This window comes from Temnothorax curvispinosus, unplaced genomic scaffold (assembly GCF_003070985.1).
Source record: "Temnothorax curvispinosus isolate PA1 unplaced genomic scaffold, ASM307098v1 QBEX01003684.1, whole genome shotgun sequence".
NCBI lineage: Eukaryota > Metazoa > Arthropoda > Insecta > Hymenoptera > Formicidae > Temnothorax > Temnothorax curvispinosus.
The window spans coordinates 1-19,992 of NW_020213464.1; the positions used below are offsets into that span (position 1 = coordinate 1).

At 41.0% G+C, this 19,992-nt stretch overlaps 3 protein-coding genes across 6 annotated transcripts in view; 2 read left to right on the top strand and 1 right to left on the bottom strand.

Moving 5' to 3' along the window:
* The first annotated feature begins 1,607 nt into the window (after nucleotides 1-1,607).
* On the top strand, nucleotides 1,608-4,351 carry LOC112452809 (kynurenine--oxoglutarate transaminase 3). 3 transcript variants are annotated; one of them, XM_025013215.1, is made up of 8 exons: nucleotides 1,608-1,711; nucleotides 1,884-2,017; nucleotides 2,139-2,289; nucleotides 2,491-2,727; nucleotides 2,801-3,044; nucleotides 3,126-3,292; nucleotides 3,375-3,725; nucleotides 3,816-4,351. In XM_025013215.1, the coding sequence occupies exons 2-8, from the start codon at nucleotides 1,884-1,886 to the stop codon at nucleotides 3,870-3,872; spliced, it is 1,341 nt and encodes a 446-aa protein (XP_024868983.1). In that variant the 5' UTR covers nucleotides 1,608-1,711; the 3' UTR covers nucleotides 3,873-4,351. The 3 variants fall into 3 exon arrangements, with proteins under 3 accessions (XP_024868983.1, XP_024868981.1, XP_024868982.1); XM_025013213.1 differs by having other exon boundaries at nucleotides 1,613-1,711; nucleotides 1,859-2,017; XM_025013214.1 differs by having other exon boundaries at nucleotides 1,617-1,705; nucleotides 1,856-2,017.
* Nucleotides 4,253-6,632, bottom strand: LOC112452811 (UPF0605 protein CG18335-like). Its single transcript, XM_025013217.1, has 7 exons — nucleotides 6,580-6,632; nucleotides 6,267-6,405; nucleotides 5,978-6,074; nucleotides 5,675-5,850; nucleotides 5,458-5,577; nucleotides 4,571-4,803; nucleotides 4,253-4,322 (listed from the first exon to the last, which is right to left on the bottom strand). The coding sequence occupies exons 1-7, from the start codon at nucleotides 6,630-6,632 to the stop codon at nucleotides 4,253-4,255; spliced, it is 888 nt and encodes a 295-aa protein (XP_024868985.1).
* A 371-nt stretch (nucleotides 6,633-7,003) lies between these two features.
* LOC112452807 overlaps nucleotides 7,004-19,992 on the top strand; it is a 33,950-nt gene continuing 20,961 nt past the window's right edge. The window contains exon 1 of one of the 2 annotated variants that reach the window (XM_025013209.1): nucleotides 7,004-7,471. In XM_025013209.1, the coding sequence (XP_024868977.1) occupies nucleotides 7,394-7,471 (78 nt within the window). In that variant the 5' untranslated portion in view covers nucleotides 7,004-7,393. Of the gene's footprint in view, nucleotides 7,472-11,529; nucleotides 11,824-19,992 lie in introns of those variants that run through there. The other variant, XM_025013208.1, reaches the window with a different exon arrangement.

Sequence of the window (19,992 nt, forward strand, 5' to 3'; positions counted from 1 at the left end):
TGCGACGATCGGCGGTCGCCAGATCGAAAGTGAACAGCTAAAGTGAAAGTGGTTGACCTTTGTCAACTCGTTGCTACATTTCGTTCGAATTGAGAGCACACTAAAAACGAACATGTCCGTCGTGCGAGGCGTCACGGTTCTCTTCGTGCTCTCGGTAAGTAGCGCCCGTTCCAAAAGATAAAAAGGAAGATCGGAACAAACGATGGCGAACAAGAGTCAAACACGGTACAGTCACGCGAATCGCGACGAGAAATCGCGCTCCGCGAAACTTCGAAAACGGAAAAACGCGACGGTATTATATGGTGTTTCCAATCAAAATCTCCCTCGCGATCGCGCGGTTGTTCCAGTAAGATATATTTCTGTCATATGTTATTTCGTGTCACGTATTTCTATTTATTTACATCAATAAATCAGGTCAATCCCGGGAGGAGTGTCGGCGAAAATGGCGCGGCACGAAAATGGCGGAGCTTATATCGGATTGTCGCGCGCGCTTTATTCGACGCGCGATTCAATAATCGATATTAATTTTTCCGAGAGCCGTCGACCAATGGCGTGGATTCACGTCACGCGCGCGTGTCCGTTTTAATTACTATACTTCTTTCCCCGAATCCGCGCACTTTCGTCGGACGACACTTGTTGCGCACGAGTTCGGCGGAAAATCGTCGTCTTGGCCATATCGAACCCAATAGACTGATTGTGAGGATCGGGTGCCTGTTATCATTATCAAAAAGAAACCGGAAGTTCGTCGACGTGCTCGCCTGCTCCGTTTCTCGCTTTGCGTTCGTCCCGTTTATTCGAGCTTCGATTGCTTCGTCGTTTCATCTCGCCTAGCGCGACAAATCAGCGAAATTAAGTACGTGCCTTTTCTATTCCTCAACGACCTTCACTCTCGCGACGACATATATATGTATATACCGCGTTCCGCTCTGGTTAACTATAACAACTTATAAAATCAGTTAATCGAAATAATTATAACGATTACGCCCATTTCTATCATCAATACAGGTAAACTTGAATTAATCTTATTGGTTTAACTTTATACTATATTTATCTTTTTCTAATTCCTCGAAAAAATTACAATAATAAGTTGTAGTCGAAGATAGTCAAATTATTTACAAGATAAGAATTACAGAACACGGCTAAGGAACAATCAAGCAGATTATGTTAATTATTGGCAATAAGTTAATTCAACTGGCAAAATCACTTATGTCTATTAAGGCCATTGCACGTAACAAAGATTTAGCCATAATCGTAAGGCCGTAAGAAAATTAACCAATCACAGTCGATTATTCTCCTCGCGCTCGAAGAATAATCGAGTGTGATTGGTCTATTTTCTTATGACCTTACGATTACGACTAAAACTTTGTTACGTGCAATGGCCTTTATAGATTAACTTTAATTTTCATTTGACTTGTTCTTTATCTTTTTCTAATTCTTCCAACTAGATAAAGATGAAAAATAAGTTAAACTGAGATTCAAGTTAATTTACAATTGATAGAAATGAACATTATTATTATTAATTTACGAACGATGCGTTGGGTTTGATTAAAAATAGCGACATCTTGTTTTCGCGAAAATTAACTTTCCCGCCATAACACGGATTACGTAAGCTTTTATCATCGTTCGCGATAATTTGCAGTATTTGCAAAGCAAAAAATATGACGACAATTGTTGCGATAATTTACACTCCAGCCAAATTCGTGAGAATAAGGTAGAGTTCAGTTAAATTCAGTAGAGTTCCGTATTCCGAGTTGTACATATGTATCTATATTGACATCGTCCAAACTTCAAACATCAATTAAAATAATAATTATCGTGCGCAATTAAATTAATATAACAGGACACGATTCATTTTAAGATATTGTGCTTGTGTGCGCCTCTAGATGCTAACGAGAGCTTGTTTCTTGACGACAAGTAAGACCGTTTCATTCAGTACATTAAAAAATATTAGGAGTATCGCCGGAATGTCGAAGTTTGATTTACCGAATCGTTTGAAGGGCAACGAAAAGTCTGTCTGGTAAGTAAACGTTACTTTATAGTTACACATATATTTATTTTTTATACAAATAGCAATAAACAGACTCACGTTAAAACGTATATTACTATGTATCGGTTATTGGTTATGTTTGTTTGGTTAGGGTCGAATACATCCAGCTCGCTTTGCAGTACAAGCCACTCAACTTGGGTCAGGGCTTTCCTGACTATCACGCACCGGAAAACGTGACGAATGCCTTGGCCGCTATCGCCAAAAGTGACAATCCTCTTTTGCAACAGTATACGAGAGGATTTGTAAGTAACGGATATTCCAATCGTTGTGACTTTCGAATTACCTCACACACTTCTTATTAATTTGAATAATTTTTTTATAAAACATTAACACACAATAATGTTAATGTAATTGTAATTATTATCAGTAACTAGCAATGATAATAATTAATTTTATCTTATCTATCCATTGTATGATAAATTTTGTTACAAATAATGTTGCAGGGTCATCCAAGATTAGTGAATGCAGTTGCAAAGTTTTACTCCAAGCTTATTGACCGTGATTTGGATCCGAACAAGGAAGTGTTGATCACTGCTGGTGCTTACGAAGCTTTATATGCCACTCTGCAAGGTCACACTAATCCCGGAGATGAGTGGATCATTATTGAACCCTTCTTCGATTGTTACGTACCTATGGTGCAGAGTGCCGGAGGAATACCCAGATACATAGCATTAAAACCGGTAAGAATTTTGAATAATAGAAGCAAGGAATAAGTGTTTTGCATTAGATATATATAATATTACCTTTTCGCAGAAATCTACATCGGGCACGGTCACCTCTGGCGATTGGGTATTCGATAGGAAAGAAATGGAAAGTCTCTTCAACGAGAAAACTAAAGGTATCGTCCTCAACACTCCACACAATCCCATAGGAAAAGTTTTTACGCTGGACGAATTACAATTTATTGCTGATCTCGCGAAGAAATGGAACGTGCTTGTGGTTTCTGATGAGGTTTATGAGCATATCGTTTACAAGCCGTACAAGCACATAAGAATCGGTAAGAATTACCTTACAAAATGTGTCATACGCGATATAGAATCCTTAGAATAATCTAAAACAAATTTATTATTTTAATTAGCAACATTGCCCGGTATGTATGAACGTACAATCACGATTGGATCAGCGGGCAAAACGTTCAGCGTTACAGGCTGGAAAATAGGTTGGGCTTATGGACCAGCAAATTTATTGCACAATCTGCAAGTTGTACATCAGAACACCGTGTATACCTGTACCACACCGACTCAGGTAACGAATTAAGCAAAATTATTCAGTTTATAAACTTTACTCTGACAAATAAATTAATGAATTACTTGTGTTTTAATTGCAGGAAGCGGTAGCTATCGGATTCGAATTGGAAATGGAACGCTTAGGGCAGCCGGAATGTTACTTCCACAGTCTGGCAATGGAATTATTACCGAAACGCGACTTCATGGCTAAATTTCTTCAAGAAGTTGGCATGATACCAACGATACCCGAGGGTGGATACTTTATGCTTGCTAACTGGTCCGCGTTGGAGAACAAAGTGAAACTGCAGGAGGAGACGGACGAGAACAAGGACTACAGATTCACTAAGTGGATGACGAAGAACGTCGGTCTTCAAGGTATTCCTCCTTCGGCGTTTTATGGTCCTGAACATAAAAGTCTAGCGGAAGACTATGTGCGGTACTGTTTTATAAAGGTAAGGTGCCGACTCGCGAAGGTAAGTGCAATAACTTTCACAGCAAATGACTTCGGCGTTTGTTAAATATCGAATATTGCGTTTTAACAGAAAGACGAAAATTTGAAAGCAGCCGCCGATATCTTGAAGAAATGGGCGTCCCAATAATTGAAACTATACATATGTATATATGTGTATGTATATTCGATGACTATTAATAAGTGTCTTGCACACTGCACTAATTTTTCGCGTAGCTTTCGTACTGCTCGAATACGTTAGGTGTGTAAAAAGTTCACTTGATACGATTATGAAGGAATTCTAATTACGCTGACTTACTGCAATTTTTATACATATTTATCGCCTAGAATTGATGATGAAATGATTTATTCCCGTTATATTTGTGATATTAAATTTATATTCATCTGGATATATCTGGATATTGTAAATTTTTATATATTTTGACGTGATGTATGGTTCAATTAAGTGGTTTTGTGGTCAGTATGATTGGCAGTAATCGATTGAATAAACGATACTGTTGTGAAGATAAATTACAGGTCGGAGTCTTTTCGAAGCCATAGTTTCACATCTCTTGAATCAGCTCCGAATGTTTTACCGCATCTACAAAGTAAAGACGTTGTTGAAAAAACTGTGATGTTTTTTATATTTAGATCCTCGGATTCTCAAATTCCTGAGTCCTTTTTCCTCGGACTCTCATTCTTAAGATCCAGTTCCTCATTCTTAGATCTTGAATTTTTAAATCCTTAGATCTCCGGGTTGATACATCTTAGGATCTTCCGATCCTCATATTTATCCTCATATTCTCATATAATCTAATTAGTTGTGTTTAATTAATTAATTAAACTTACCTGAACACTGCTCCGGGAATATATCCAAGATAGTTCGGTATCATTCCGACGTTTTTATGGTAGATCTCAGTGGACTGAACAAGTAACGGCGGATCAGGATAAAGATCAGTCATTATTCTATATTTTGTACCCTTTCGACAATTTGCGAAACTGTATAATACGTTATCAGATGACGGGACGATTGATATTTCGGAATATTTGTATCCGTGGGGAATATGAGTCGCGTATCCTTTACAAAGTATATTTAGTATGACGACAAATTATGTTTTTCTTCCAAAAGTGTCTGGCGTATTTTTTTTAAATTATATTTTACGAAAATATAAATTAAAGTATCAAACTTTTTGATGTTTTTACATAAATTAATTTATAAGATTATAAATTGTTTTCATAAATTTAATATTAACTGATTAAACTTCATACAATTATATTACTGATTGTAAGGTAAACACGATTTTACAATTCGTCGCTTACTTCTCGCGTTTTCGCGGATGAACGAATACCACACGGGATTTTTGTTGTCTGGAAGTTTCATTTTATTAGATTACTATTATAGTCGTTTGGAAATTGGGAAACGAGATACGTTTATGAACTGCGAATTATGACATTCAATGACAGAAGGTAAATTTGTCAATTTACAGAAACAATTGAGAACGATACTTCATTAATATAGAACATACAATTACTTTGTCGTTTTGCAATAAATTTGATTTAACAAGTTATAACAAACGTTTACCTTAATGGTGATAAGAATTTAAAATTTTATTGATTAAACTGTTTTGTATTTACGCAAATATTATTCGACAAATTCAATTTAATTATTTTTTATATTTAATTATATTTTATATTTTACACAATTAGTATAATTTAGTAATTTTATTTCATATATAAAACAAGGATGTATAGTTTTCCGATATTTCGCACTTCTTGTCTAATGGTAAATTGTTCGTCGCTGTCACATATTCAGGTCGCACAGTGAGCAAGGGCAATTTAAACTGGGTCTTAATTAGCTGTAATAAGAATTAAATTATTGAAAATTAAGATATTGCTCTATTTTTTTAATCTTTGATATCTTGACGATTTTATGGTAGCTCTTTTTTCCCTCACCAGACGTTCCTCCAAATTCCTCGGCTCGGCTTGTCCACATTGCACGCCGATCGTCCTCCTCAGGCGATCCAAAGCCGCCTTACTCCGCAATTGTTGTCGCTCGAAGTCGGCGAGACCTTCGGTCGCGCGCACCGCGTATCTTTGTCCGAGTCCATCGTTCGTTCCCGGTACGAAACCTACGCAATGTTCAGTAATCGGTTGAATTACAAGGAAAACCTGTTCCGCGGCGACGCAAATTCGTGATAATTTTCAGCGCGTATCGAAAGTTTGTCCTGATAAGCGTTACAAGGAACCGATAAGCACCCTCGTATCCTGGCAACATGGGGTGAACGAAAAGGGGATCGGTCCTCTTGAAACGAGTATTGACCACTCTTATATCGCTCTCGGACGGTCGCCATGCCTACGCAAATGTTGTTCCGGCAACGGATAAAAAGTTATTTTTAGGATACACGCGTCGTAGAATAATTGAGATATTTTTTATTTTAGGAAAATTTCGAAAGCTTTCTAAGTTATATAAATTGTCTTATCTTGTATAATCTTATCGTTCATTTGCCGCGTTATCGTTTAAGGCTTAGCGTTGCGAATCGTTCACCTCGTAATCTTCGGCCGCACAATTCGCCAGGACGAGCGTTCTCGCATGGTTAATCGTAGGATCGAGCAGCAGTTTATGCGTGGCTTTTGCATACGTTTCACCGCAACTGAATCGGTACTGCGGACAATAACCGGAATATCTGAAAAGCATAGCCGCGCGATCTTCTTGAAATTCGCAAAGCACTCTATATGCGGCACCGTCACTCCAAACTTACAATTAGTGTAATGAATTATTGGATTATTAAGAACAGTTATTAATTATTTGTAATATAGATTGATTATTATCGATTTGTGTACAGGGGTTAACTTTCTACCCTGGAATAAAATGAGGTTCCGCCGTTGTTAACAATTCCATTCCAGCAGTCATTTTGTGAAATTAATTTCTCCAAAAAAATCCGTCGGGAAAGAGCAAATTACAGCTTTACATTTTGCGTTAAGGAAACATTTTCTCGCCTTAATCAGTTAATTTAAATGCATGCCATCGTACATACATACAATTGAAATTCTGGCGTTACTTCACTCGTTACGAGCCTTTTGCAGCTGCTTTCGTTGAGTAAGGAATTAATGCGGGTTGAGAGATAATCGACTGGCAAAAGGGGAGATAGGGATGACGAGGAGTGAGAAAGAGAAAGAGAGAGTACTTGTGATAGAGTAGGGAGGGACACGCGTTGCGTACTTAAACGGGGGAAGGTGCGTGATTACAGTTTCGCTTTCCAGTTTTCACGGGACCACCGCGACGGTAAGATGTCCCGTTCAAAAGTGCCTCTCATGTAATTAAAATCTTGAATTGCTCAGCATCCGATATTTGTGTAAACGATTTAAACTGAGAGAAGAGGCTTGCCGGTGATTAGATAAAAACACAGGGGGCGGAAGTAAATACGTTCTTGAACGATAAATTTCGGAAGAGGAAAAGTGATTTACGATGCGAAGATAAGAAGACTGTTTTAATTGTCGAAAATACTGTCGAAAAAGATTGATGATATAACGATGGAATAATTTCACGCTAAATATTCGTGGAGTGTATAGTGATGCGATTGCGTATCTTTTTTATGTTTAAAACGGCGATGGAAACGAGAAACTCGCTGATTACGCGTTAATAAATTATTCAGAAAGGGAGAAGCGAGAACTATGTGGTTCCGTCCAGAAATGAGTTCCATCTTTTACGTCGAATCCGACTGCGAGACTATAAAAGTGGCTAAAAATGAGGTAAACGACTTGTTTATGCTTAAGCAGCTAGTGACATTTTAATGGAGACTGCAGGCTGACTGATAGCAATTAATTGCGTTCCTCGATATAACAGTTAATAATTTTATATATATTTTGTCGATGACGGGAGATAATGGGAAAGGGGAACAAGTGAGATAGAAAGGTAGAAGGAAAAAAAAGAGCGATAGAACGTGATTTGCGGAAAAGTGGAAATTCCACCTACACTTGTGCGAAAGCAATGATAATAATAGCGCGTAAAAGGAAAAGTGAAACTTGCGGAGGTAACACTTAACGCCTGGCCACGTTTATGAGTTCTCCGGATTTCGACAGCGAGACGAGAGAGTGGAAAAAGTCATAAAATTACCCGCATTGCGAATATTTGATTCTGCACCTTGTTGAATTTTTAATTCATTTGTTTACGTAATGCAAAATACAGAATTGCTGGCGTAATGAAAAAAATTAGGTAACGTTCTGTGAACGATTATTTTTCAATATTCATGCCTCGGTAAATATTGTTTTACAAGAAAATGTCACGGAATTTCATTAAAATTAATATTTTGAATTAATTAACGCTTTATTTTTTTTTTAACGCTTTTATTTTCTTTTAACGCTTAATGAGTCATTATTGGGAATATTATTCAATATCATGGAAATTATTAAATATTTAATAATATTCCCGAAGCTGACTCATTAAACACTAATCATATACTTTTAGAGGAAGGGTCATGACCTGGCCAGGTGTATATACCAGGTGAACGAAATGCAGTTGCGCGCACGCGACAAAGTAGTAGTAATTTTCTGCGCTTTTGCTTGGCGTTTGTTTCGCGTCCCCACAACCGGAAGCGACGTTATCACGTATTACTTGCTGTCAACTCCCTGGTGTAGATGGAGGACATGTAGCGACAGATATACACGAAACATATTACATTGCACACAAATGATAGTCGGGGAGATTTAATTTTAACATTTTTAACCAAATAGTCATGAGTGTCATGACACTCTTGCGTCACTCTAAAAACGCTGGATTAACTTTAAAAATATCAGGTTTTCTACAAAACTGATAATATATAAATACCTAGAATTCACATTTTGTTAATTAAAGTAGAAGAATGGAACTCTTTAATTGACTACTCGAACGTCTCTCCTCGTCGTGCTACGAAAAACGTCGACGCTGGCAATAAATTAGCAGTCGCATATCAATGCGCAGATCGTTAGTCTCAGTGAATCAGAAGGTTAATTTATTCATCCTTCACGGGCTCTCTTAATTAGAGCTCACCGCGAGCAAATCTATAAATATAACACGATAGGGGATGGATTAACTTTTAAGCTCTCGAGTTTGTTCTGCTGTCGCGCCGACTTTTCATATTTAAAGTATCTAAATACGTTTAGATATTCTCCCAGAAAACTGGAAGATAAAACTTAAAGAATAAATTAGGTTTACTTATTGAATTAGATTAAATTACATCTGGGCCATTGTTTTATCGTCGACAGAAAAACGCGAAACGGAAACCACGAACGGAAGTGACTATAACGCCGCAATGCGCGCAGAAAGTTTGTCGGCACGCGAGCATTTCCCTGAATATCAATCATTTTCTCGGGGCTTTATATGGATAAAACGACTTGATTCCCTGGGCATGTTGTCTTTCGAACAAAAAGAAAGACATTGAATCAGCAATGCTATTATTTTCTAGATATTCTCAATTTAACACTATAATTTTCAGAAAGCTAAGCAGAGAAATCTATCGTTAGAGCATATATTGTTAAAGTTGACTAGTGTTGCTGTCAAAATTAAAAAACTCTATCGTCTATTCTTTTAATACTGAAAATTTTTCGAGGGATCATGAAAATAGATTGGACAAGGAAAATTCTACGAAAGTTCCGAATGATATCCAGAGAGATTTCCACATGACGCAGCACGGTTCGTGGCACGCGCTGTGAAGCACGGAGTGAGTCACTCGCGTCCTGTATACCGCGTGTGTATCACGATGGAAAGAGGGAGGAAAGAAATACATGGGGTTCCCCTAATTTCGTCACTTTAATTCCGCCTCTTGCATACCAATGGCTTTCAAACGGGTTGCGTCCGATTGTATTCGAGTATCCGACGACGCTTCTCGCCTTGAGTATCTGGAGTTGCGCACATCGCCCGTACGAACAATGAGGCGACCGCGAATGTGATGCGAGTCACGCCGATCACGCGGATGCATCGAACGCGTGCGTACGAACAAAAGGCTCGAGAGGACGCGGGTACAACGCGCTGAACGCGCGATGTGCCACCGGAGGATGACGAAGAGAACGGCGACATCGCCGAGAAACACGCGCGTGCATAATTTATGCTCGCGCGACAACGTTCGTCCGCATATAATTTACGGATCGTCGAGTCAATCCCTTCGTCCCCAGAAACACGATGCTATAGACTTCGATTTTTGTCCCGTATATTTCATGACATAAACTGGAACATTGATTTATGCGGTGACATAATCTGTCGACGTGATGACAAGTAATCTAAGCGAGTAGTTGGACTCAATATAAGAAAACACGCGACGCTTAATAATAATAATGAAACAGATGACATTAATGAATATATGATACTTATACGAATAGATGCGCATATATTTATTTCTATTTTACACACAGCACGACCACTATGAGAATCTCTAAAATGCTTTTATTTAAACTCGTCGATCAAAACTCAAAGTTGATCTCTCTTTAGTGGTAGTAAAATTTGACGGAATTTTCATTTTTCAATATTTTCGTATTGAGCCGTAAGAAACTGCTGGAAAATAAAATGACGAGTGTCCCGACGCCACGGAAATCAATCTGTTTCCAAGGTGGAATTCTTTCCGGCGACTTTCTCACACTCGCCGCGGTTCCACAACGTGACCGCATTCCGCGGGGAATCCGCCTATCGGACGCAATACTTGGACCGTATTCCGCGAGAAACGCGAAAATGGTGTGATTTCGCGAGCGATGCCATCAGCGATCGCGTGATCCCGATTTTCTCAGGCCGCGTCGGGATCTTTAAATTCCACGATGTATTGCGTGGTATTTCTCCAGGAACAATGATGATTAAGGGCCGGGGAGATTAGAGGAATCCACATCGGTCGGGATGCGGTTAACGGTTTCACCTTTACCGGAGAGGCCCTTGCACTCCTCGGCTCGGCGCGCGTCATAAGGAGAATGAGCGATATTAACGTTTATATATATACATGCAGGACGCGCGCGGTCGTTTCCTTCTGCCTTCGTGACTCACGCGCGCGTCTGCTGATCTCCTCTGGCAGACTTTATGGTGTTGGAAGCACCGTAATCCATAAACCCGCGCCGGTAGAATCGGCGAACACGACGGCTCGCGTCGTTAAAGCCGCGAGGGATCGCCAAGGCGCTGAAAACAGTCCGTGCCTTCGCGAACGCGGATGATATATATAAGCTTGAACTTTTTTACCGTAGAATGCCTTAGATCCTTCTAAACTACGTAGCAAAGTGTGCATTTGAAGTCAACGAAAGAATAATGAGAGGCGAAAGAAGTTGAAAGCGCAGTTTTAATTAATCTTGAAAATATATAATACTTTTCTTTTACGGTTTGGCTACCAAGATTAACTCGAGTATTATAGGAATTAAATAATAAAACTGTCATTTTATCTAATTTTTATTAAGAACAAACCGATTCCAAATTAGTCAATCGTAGATTCAAGATTTCTAATACTGGTAATAGAGTTAAATATGAATATACGTGCAGCGTTGTAGATTCAAGATTTCTACTATTAGTAATAGACTAAATATGGACATACGTGCATTGCTTGGTTCTCATTTTTATTCCGCTTGGTTGTATTATTCCTATCAAGTATACACCGCGGCACTCTCTTCAAAGGTCTTTTCAAAGAGGATGGGAAAAAATACTGGATTAGGCTTCCCAGCTTGTCAAAGCAGATCCAGAGGCAAGAAAAGGTCAGATAGGGTTGCTCGGTAGAGAGGAAGAGAAAGGACACACGATGAAGAAGGGGGGCAGAGGCCGGAGGAGGGATACTCGCGACAGCCACCAGCTCAGTGTGGTTCTACTCTTCGTCAGGTGTGTCTCGTGGATCATCATAGAGATCGTAAATCGTATCTGTCGGAGTAGAAGTGTGTCGGAAATCTCTATATCGTGTTTATCTTAACGAATAAAAAAAAAATTCCCCTCGAACTTAATCGATCTGGAATAAACGCTATCGCGAGCCGGACTTTCCTGTCGGGAATGTAATTGATATCGACACGTGACCAAATACAATCGTGATCGCATGATCGTGTCGACGATCCTTTCGAGCGTGACGGGTTTCCATCGACGACATTCGCACGACGGACGGCATGTCGATCTGAAGGTGAGTCGACGTTTGTAATCGAAGAATCTTCAACCCTCCTCGGCCACATGTCCTCCGTTCACCTAGACTTGAAAATGCTGTATGGAAAAACGAAACTAATGATGATTATCGATGATTGGGCGTTGAATGTCTGACCACGCGAGCGAATTGGCAAAGTAGGTGAACTGTGTCCTGGAATAAGTTGACAGATTTGGTACGCAAAAAAAAGAGCGATTCAAGTTGCACACGAAGCAAGTTTCCGCCTGTCGTGACCACGAAATTTTGCAGCGATAAATTCATCATTTAAAAGTTTTGAAAGTAAAAAAATTTAACATAAAACGATAGTAAATAATTAAAAAATTATTAAAATTATGCTGTATAAATTATTTCTTCCAATTTGATTAGATTTTAGATTCTTTATTTATCGATAATTTTATCTTTTCTCAGAAAAATTAATTGTGTATATGATTTTCCGATAGAAAGCAGCGACAAATTTTAACTTTCCGAAAAAGATTCTTAATATTGAGGAAATGTTTTTCTTGCTAGAAAAGCAAATTCCGTCGCTGGAGTAATCTCGAAGTTCAAAGAGTCAATAGTACGCAATCAAAACCAGTCAACGCGACAGGTAGTCGAGACGTGCTCGAGACGCTTCTGAGAGCGGCTTCCGAGAGCTCTTTAACTAATTTAACTCATCGTTTTTCCCGTTTATCGACCGATAAAAACGAACGAATATATTAATAGCTAATGATTAGAGTGAATGATATCCGACCGATTTAAATCCGCTCGTCAGCGTCTGAAGTGGTCCGGATGCTTCGCTTTTGTTTTAATAATAGTATCACCGACCGGATAATTGCGCTCGTTCAGCGTTAATTCCGCTCCATGATTAATTCCAAGAGTGGACTCGTAATTTGTGCGTCGCGCTTTTATTGCAACGAGTGCAAGCCGCCTCGCGAAATAATTGCGGCGATGGTTTTCATCGTTAATCGCGTTATCTTTCCTTCGATGAGCGCGCAAACGCTTTATAGAATATTATATAAAGCGCCCACGTTTCTCTCAAGACGCATAACGCCATGCGAGCCTTCCGTCCGTGTAGCGTGCCAAGGGCGACCTTAACATTTAATTAAAAATAGGCGGACTGAGAGAGGCGCCGACATAAAGGCGATGTTAAATAAGGGTCGCGCGGCATTTAAAACCCACGGATTTTGATACAATGCGAACGTTTCTTGACAGTCTTATAAAAATATTAAATTATTTTTTGAAACTTTTTAAAATGGATCGTTTAGGGTTAGGCAACAATGAAATAAATGTGTGCAGGCTTTTAATTTTAAAATTGATTGTTTATACTATAATTCAGTTAAATAAATTCCTTATGTAATTATAAGAAACTTGTTTAACTGAATTATGAACGATCCATTTTAAAATTAAAAGCCTGCGCATTTATTTCATTGATGCCTAACCCCCAACCTGGGGGATCGGTTCCCTCTCTAAATATAGAGAGCTAGGCAAGAGATACTCCCGGTGGGTTGCCATCCCTACTGCTTCCGAGAGGTGGCGATCGAATAAAAACCGACAATTTTTGATCGGATTTGAAGTCGGATTCTCCGGCTCATTAAGACCAGCGCACATCTCTCTGCGCCACGATCGCCACATAGAATAACTATCACGGATCGGGAACCGCGTTCGCGATCTAACGAACAGTTAATAAGCTGTCGCGTAACTAAATGAAGCCTATGTTAAGTCGATAACGTTTCTCTTTCTCTTTCTCCCCCTTATCGTCTCGTTCCTAATTAATTCCCCGACATTCATTCGCGTTGTAATTGCACGATTCGTTATGCATTCCCGTTTGGTCCGCATACGTCCAGCGTAGCGTATGCACGAATCGATGAATCGGAACCACTGCGATCATCGCAATCGCTCGGCATCCGGCCAATTTGCTCGTCCAGATGCGCCATAGGCGCCCATTTATAAGGGTCGCGGAGGGACTAATGCATATGCCGTTGTAGCGCAATATTTATTCGAGAAAAGGAAAGGGTTTGCGGAAGAGAGAAATCTGCTCCGATTTACATTATTAGAAAATTATTTCCGGAGACATTAGAAAAGGGGAAAATTAAACTTAATTTATGACGCGAATTATATACGGAATATATGTACGTTAATTAATATAATTTTCTTCATAATTATTATAAATTTTTATCGATATAATTTCCAAGTTCTCGACCTAAACTCTCAGCCCACGACTTTCAATTCTCTCTGCTCTCAATGGAAATATTGTGCGTCCTCGATTCACGTATGAATGAGCGTAAATCGATTGTCGTGTCATCGACTTGTCATCGACATTGCAATAGAAAACGGAGTAAAGACACGCTCGCGGGCTGACCGTTAGTCATTGTTATGCGACGTGACAGTAGAATACGCGCGCGCGTTTTAGCCTCGTTAAGAACAATTAAAAGCGGCTCAAGACTTAATTGGCGCGACTGCCAAAGGCGCGTCCGTTTAATCGACGTTTATTAAAGGAATACTCGCGCGCGCGCGGCTTAACGAGCGAGCGTTTCATTCCCGTGGGAGACATATCGTGAAAGTGCACGCCGAGGATATCTACCGAAGGGGCGAAATAAGCATCCCGAGCCGCATGCAGCGCAAAATGAGAAATAAAGGCTTTCAGGACGCGTGAATTTACGTATACCGCCATGGTGGTGAAGTTATACCCCGCGTGTAACGACAGGCCTCTACGAAAACAAATGACACGAGCACGTTCAGCAGAGGCTCGAACTCCATTTATAAGGAGTTCAGAGTGCAAGTGAAATAAGTCCATTAGGCTTGCCTCGAGTGCGGCTTCGTATATATCCAAAGCGAAGCTTATAAATTGCGTACTTGCCGGTGCCGTGAATCTTTCGTTTATCGAACACGCTTTCCTCGAGGGCTAACGACCTTACCCTTTTCTTTTCTTTTTCGCGTATTCTCGGGTGTAACAGACTTTTGTGTCCTTTCATGCGGTAATGAAGATTCTTTAAGCTCGGGACCGCTTCGTCGGGAAGAGGAACGTCGTTTCCGCCGTTCTTGGCGTTTTTCGAAAAAATCCCACGATGCTTATCCCACGACGCGTTAACGGGCCTTTACCGTTCTTCTTTACGCTGCCGTGCCGGGTTTTCGGTAATGAGGACATGTTATGCAAATCGGCGGAGATATTGTAACTGTCGCGCAAACGGTACGCAAACACGCGTCGTCCTTCACTCTCGGCTCACGTTGCCTCGCGGAGAAACGAGTTCTATCGCACATACGCCGCCATATAATTCCTCCGTTAATTTGCCATTTCCTTTGTGGCTCTCGCTAAGAAGCTCCGCGCTACTTTATTATCTCTTACCCGTTATATTTGTCGAACGAATCTTGTAAAATCAGAGCATCTCTCTTCTCTTTCTTTCTCTCTCTCTCGAGAAAATTTGCAACACCTATCGGGAGTGATAAAGAAGCGACTAAATTGGAAAGTCCTATCTTATCTCGAGATCGAGACCGACTCTAATCTTCATTCCCGACTCCTTCCCCGGATAATCCCCGAAGTATTTATAGTATTCCCGCGTTCATTTCACGGCTGGTTATTAACCGGATAAAATGCCCGGTACGATGGTACCGATTAACGAGTCACGTTTCCCCGGAGTACATGCCCCCATCTTCGGGAGAGAGAACTCCCGATAAATCAGGACCTCTCGGCTTCGCTCTGCGGCGTTCTGCCGCGAGAATAACTTATCTCGCTCACAATGCCCTGCCCGCGTAATTCCTGAATATATCCCTTCGAACGCGAAGCAACAAATTAAAGTTCCCCGACAGAAATGCGCTGTCCTGATGTTCCGATCGGTCGCAAATGACCTGCGATAAATCATTCGTTATTATCCTATGCACTTTGAAGCAGTGCCATCGTGATTCGCATTTAATACAATAATATCAAGTAATATAATTCTATAAATGAATTATATAAAAAATATATATGAAAATATATATATATATAATATATATTTATTGTTTATATAGACTTTACACTTGTGAATTTTGAGGTATACTGAGGTTCTCGCAATTTTCAAGCAATCTCTCGATACGAGCATGTTCATATCACTGTTCAATAAATATATCATAAGCATTCCATATTCGACGCCAAAAAATTCTGGATCGCGATATGGCTCGCGTATTAATCAGTCACGATTCTCAATCTCGTCTCGGTGATGAGGCTTCTCCGTGCTCGTTCGGGGTGCAACCATATATACAGGATATATGTGTATATGGATGCGCCGGATCGTTAGATCGCTCCAATTCTCCTCTGCCAGATAATACGGATTGCCTCGTAGATCAGTACCTCCGTACAATGCAAGTATCTAGACAATGTATCAAGGGTTCACCTCGCCGAGTCCTAACGCGCGCAGCGGTATCTTCTTCACTTATATTCTTCCTTTTCTCCGCGCGAGAAGGTATTTCGCGGTTACGTTCGAACGTGCGCTTCATTTCTTATCTCTACGGCGCAACAGATACATCCGACTTGTAGTTGGGGGAAAGATTGAGTTATTTTTAAAATGATCAATAGTTTAGAAAACTTTCAGAGCGCCGGTGATTATGCTCAGGCGTAAACAGACGAGATCCTTATCTTTTAACAGATAGCCTCGAGAGAGTGATAATTAAGTGCAAATTCGCCTCCATTATTCACAAATTCCTTAGACATTCCCCGACCGTTTGCGGTTACGCAAAATTAGCTCAATCAGAAAACTCAGATTATTCTCTTAATAAATCGAGAGTGAAGAAGGGAGAGAAGGAGAGGAGCGGAGGATGCCGCGCGCGAATTCCGGTCGGGATTCCGCTTTCCGCGAGAAATAACTTTCAGCATCTCGCTGTTTTGTTGCGCTATCGGGTAAGGAAACGGGCATGAGCGCCTCTTGCACTCATAAATAAGGCATAACCGAGCCGCGAGCGCGGCGAACGTGGGCGAAGACTCTTTGTGCGCGCGACGTATGCGCGATTTGTTGTTGCGAGAGGGTGGAAAAGCAAGCGAGGGAGCCGCGAGGAATTACCTATCCGGCATGTATTCTTGCTTCGGGATGCGTGGGCGTGCGTAGGTATCAGCCCTGAAGAGGGATCATCAGGAAAGCATGAAGATAAAGAACGACGGGGGTTCCCGATAACTGACGTATTTTATTAACTTCGCTATTTATTGTTTATAATTAATTTCATATCGCGTCGTTTACCGCGATCGTCGTTTCTCAACTCAATTCTTTTCATTATTCCGTATAGCTTCTTATTCGATTAATTATGTCACATAGTCGATTTATGTTTAATGTAATTTAATCCTTATTAATTTATGACTGTAGGATTTATTTAACAAACTCATTCGCTTTCAACTGATTTGTTTGCTGCATCGGCCATCAATTGCGACAAATGTCACGTATGTACAAGTCAACAAGGCCTAAGTCAGCAATCAACACGTCTGCCGTATCGATATGTACAAATAAGTAAACAAATCGCAATAATGTCTCATTGCGACTTAATTTTAATTCCCATACGCGACAAAATATTATCAGGTAGATTGCAAAACAACATCGATACCAAATGACTTCATAATTTTTATATACTGTTGCATCGATTTTCTTATTTTTACAGTTTTATTTGTGATACGCAGCGAACGAGCTTGGTCGTTTGTTTCTTAACTGTCACGTGTATAATGGCAGATCTTTCTGAACGCGAGAAATTCTCCCTGCAGCTCTCTCCACGTTGCGTTCGCGCGACTATTTAACGATATTTTCAACCCGCACGCACACGCGAGGGGGCGGGCTGCCCGTGGGGAGTTACAATTGTTGGTACATTGTTACACACGTAACAGGGCAGCATGCGCGTAGCAAGTTTTTTGCAAAATGCACTGCTCGCGGGAAAGCTCGAAAATCTCCTACATCCCTGATGACATTAATTTATCGCCGCGCGTTATTTGCGCAACGCTTTAACGCAACAACAGCGGCGGTAATGGCATTATAATAGCAACGAAATCGTTCGCGCGCGCGTTCCGTGTAAGTATCGAGTTCAGGGCCGTTTCAGGATCTTACCGTCGACGCGCATTTTTCAAGCACGTTGCGCCGCACAAAACGCCTCTCACAATAGCCGATTCCGGCGTCGCGTATTACTCGATCGTTTTATCAACTCGCGAGCAAACAGAAAATCCGAGTTATTTACCAAGACGCAAAGTTAAGACGTTATTGATGAAAAAAATCACTGCGCCAAGTTATAACGTTTATTATAATTTCTTCATATATTTTTAACTATCGATGCCTGAATGGTAAATTTATCCCCTAGTCAACAAAGATTATTTTTAATCACAGCTTGTAATTTATATTTTCCACTTTATTGAAAGTTGTCGAAATATTATTTGTATATAAGCCTTAAAGAAACGTATAGGTCTTGCGGGGAAAGGTGTTTCTCTCTCTCAGAGATCCAGTTTCGTATTAATTTAAATATTTCAATGCTGCGCACAAGGCGCAGAGTCAACGTGCTAAATATTTTATCACGCAAACGCTGGAATATAGATTTCCAGCGCTTTAATATTGCACCATTGGCATCGTTCCGACGTTGAATCTCAATATATTACTCCGTGACACGCGCTCGTTTGCGAGTCATTGTTACTCGTATCGCTTACGTAACGCGTGACGAAAGACAGAATGTAGAATTTTGACTCGTCATAATTATTGTAAGAATTCACGGGCATGATAATTCAGAGGCACAGAGAGAGAGAGAGACTAGAAAGAGAAGACCTGGTTGAGGAACGTATCGATCATCGCGGCGTAACGCGAAGGTAACCGGCGTCGCGTTGCAGTTTTCCCGGTGCGAGGATCCGCCGTGGGCGATACACCACGCTCCTCGCGTGGTGTGCGCACCCGCGCGTGTCCGACACGCACGCGGCACGCGGACGTCGCGGACGCGGACGGCGCGGATCACGAGTCTCTAGTCGAAGCGACGCGACGCGGGTCGGGACGCGACGGGACGCGCTGGCTTCTGCCTGCTTCTGCCGCTTATGCTCGCCTGATAGAGCCGCGATCAAGACGTTTGCGCAAATCGCGTAACGCGGACGCGCATACGCGCTCTCCACGCACGCCGCCAACGCGACGCCGCGCCACGTCGTGTCACCTGCCTCCTCGCGCAGCCCGACGACAGTAATGAGCGCAGCCGTGATGAGTCGGCGCGCGAAACCAAGGAGTAGTCTTTTGTAGCCTTTTCCGTTCACGTCCCAGGTCGAACAGCAAGTCGCAATAAAGTCAAAATGACGATTTCTAGATCATTTTGCCATCATTTTGACTTTGTTGTAATTTTCTGTTCTACCTATAGAGTCGAGCTGGAGCCTGCAATCGCGGAAATCAGTCTGATGTAGATCTGATTTTAATTGGACTCGATTCTAGGCGTTAAAATTGTGCTGCGAAATCCCAGCGAGTGTTGAAATCTCAATATGCGCCTCGGTAATATAATAACAATCAATCATTTGTCTCATTAACCATATTAAAATGTAATACAGCGATACAGATACAGTTTCACGAATATGTGAAACTAAGTGAGTCGCGACAGCGGGATTTTTAGATTGCAGATTTATGCGGTCTGATAAATTTGCAATGATATTTATTTTTATCGCCGTAAGCGATGGAGAGAAATCAATGACAGACGCCGGGCGTTTTATCGCGACGATTAATTTCGGATTTGATAGCTCACGAAACGCGTGACAGCTATACTGGAGTAAAGAGAAATCGAACGATTGCACATCGCGAATGATTCGCGAATGATTATAATCGCGAATGTGCTGACGGACAACTTGAAAATTCGCTGAACCAGATTTATTATGCTGGATACTTCTGATTATCTGGACCGCGAAGTTTTTCCGTCGTGGACGCGTTCCGATTCTCACGTTTGCGTCCCGGACTCCTGAGTAAGAGATCACTTGACGGCGTTAAGGAACGTCATGATGATTTATGCTTACCGTTCACGCGTGACGCGTCTTCCCGGATGAGTAACTCCTGGAATCGTAGAAAAGGAAATTATCCTAACGGGTTCGAAATTTGCCTCGGCGACCCGACCGTTGTTTCTCACATATTCGATTTATGGACATAAGAGGAATTTGTCCGAACAAAACCGTTGTATCTAACAGCTGATGCAAGTTGAATGCTGCTCCAACGCGACATTTTC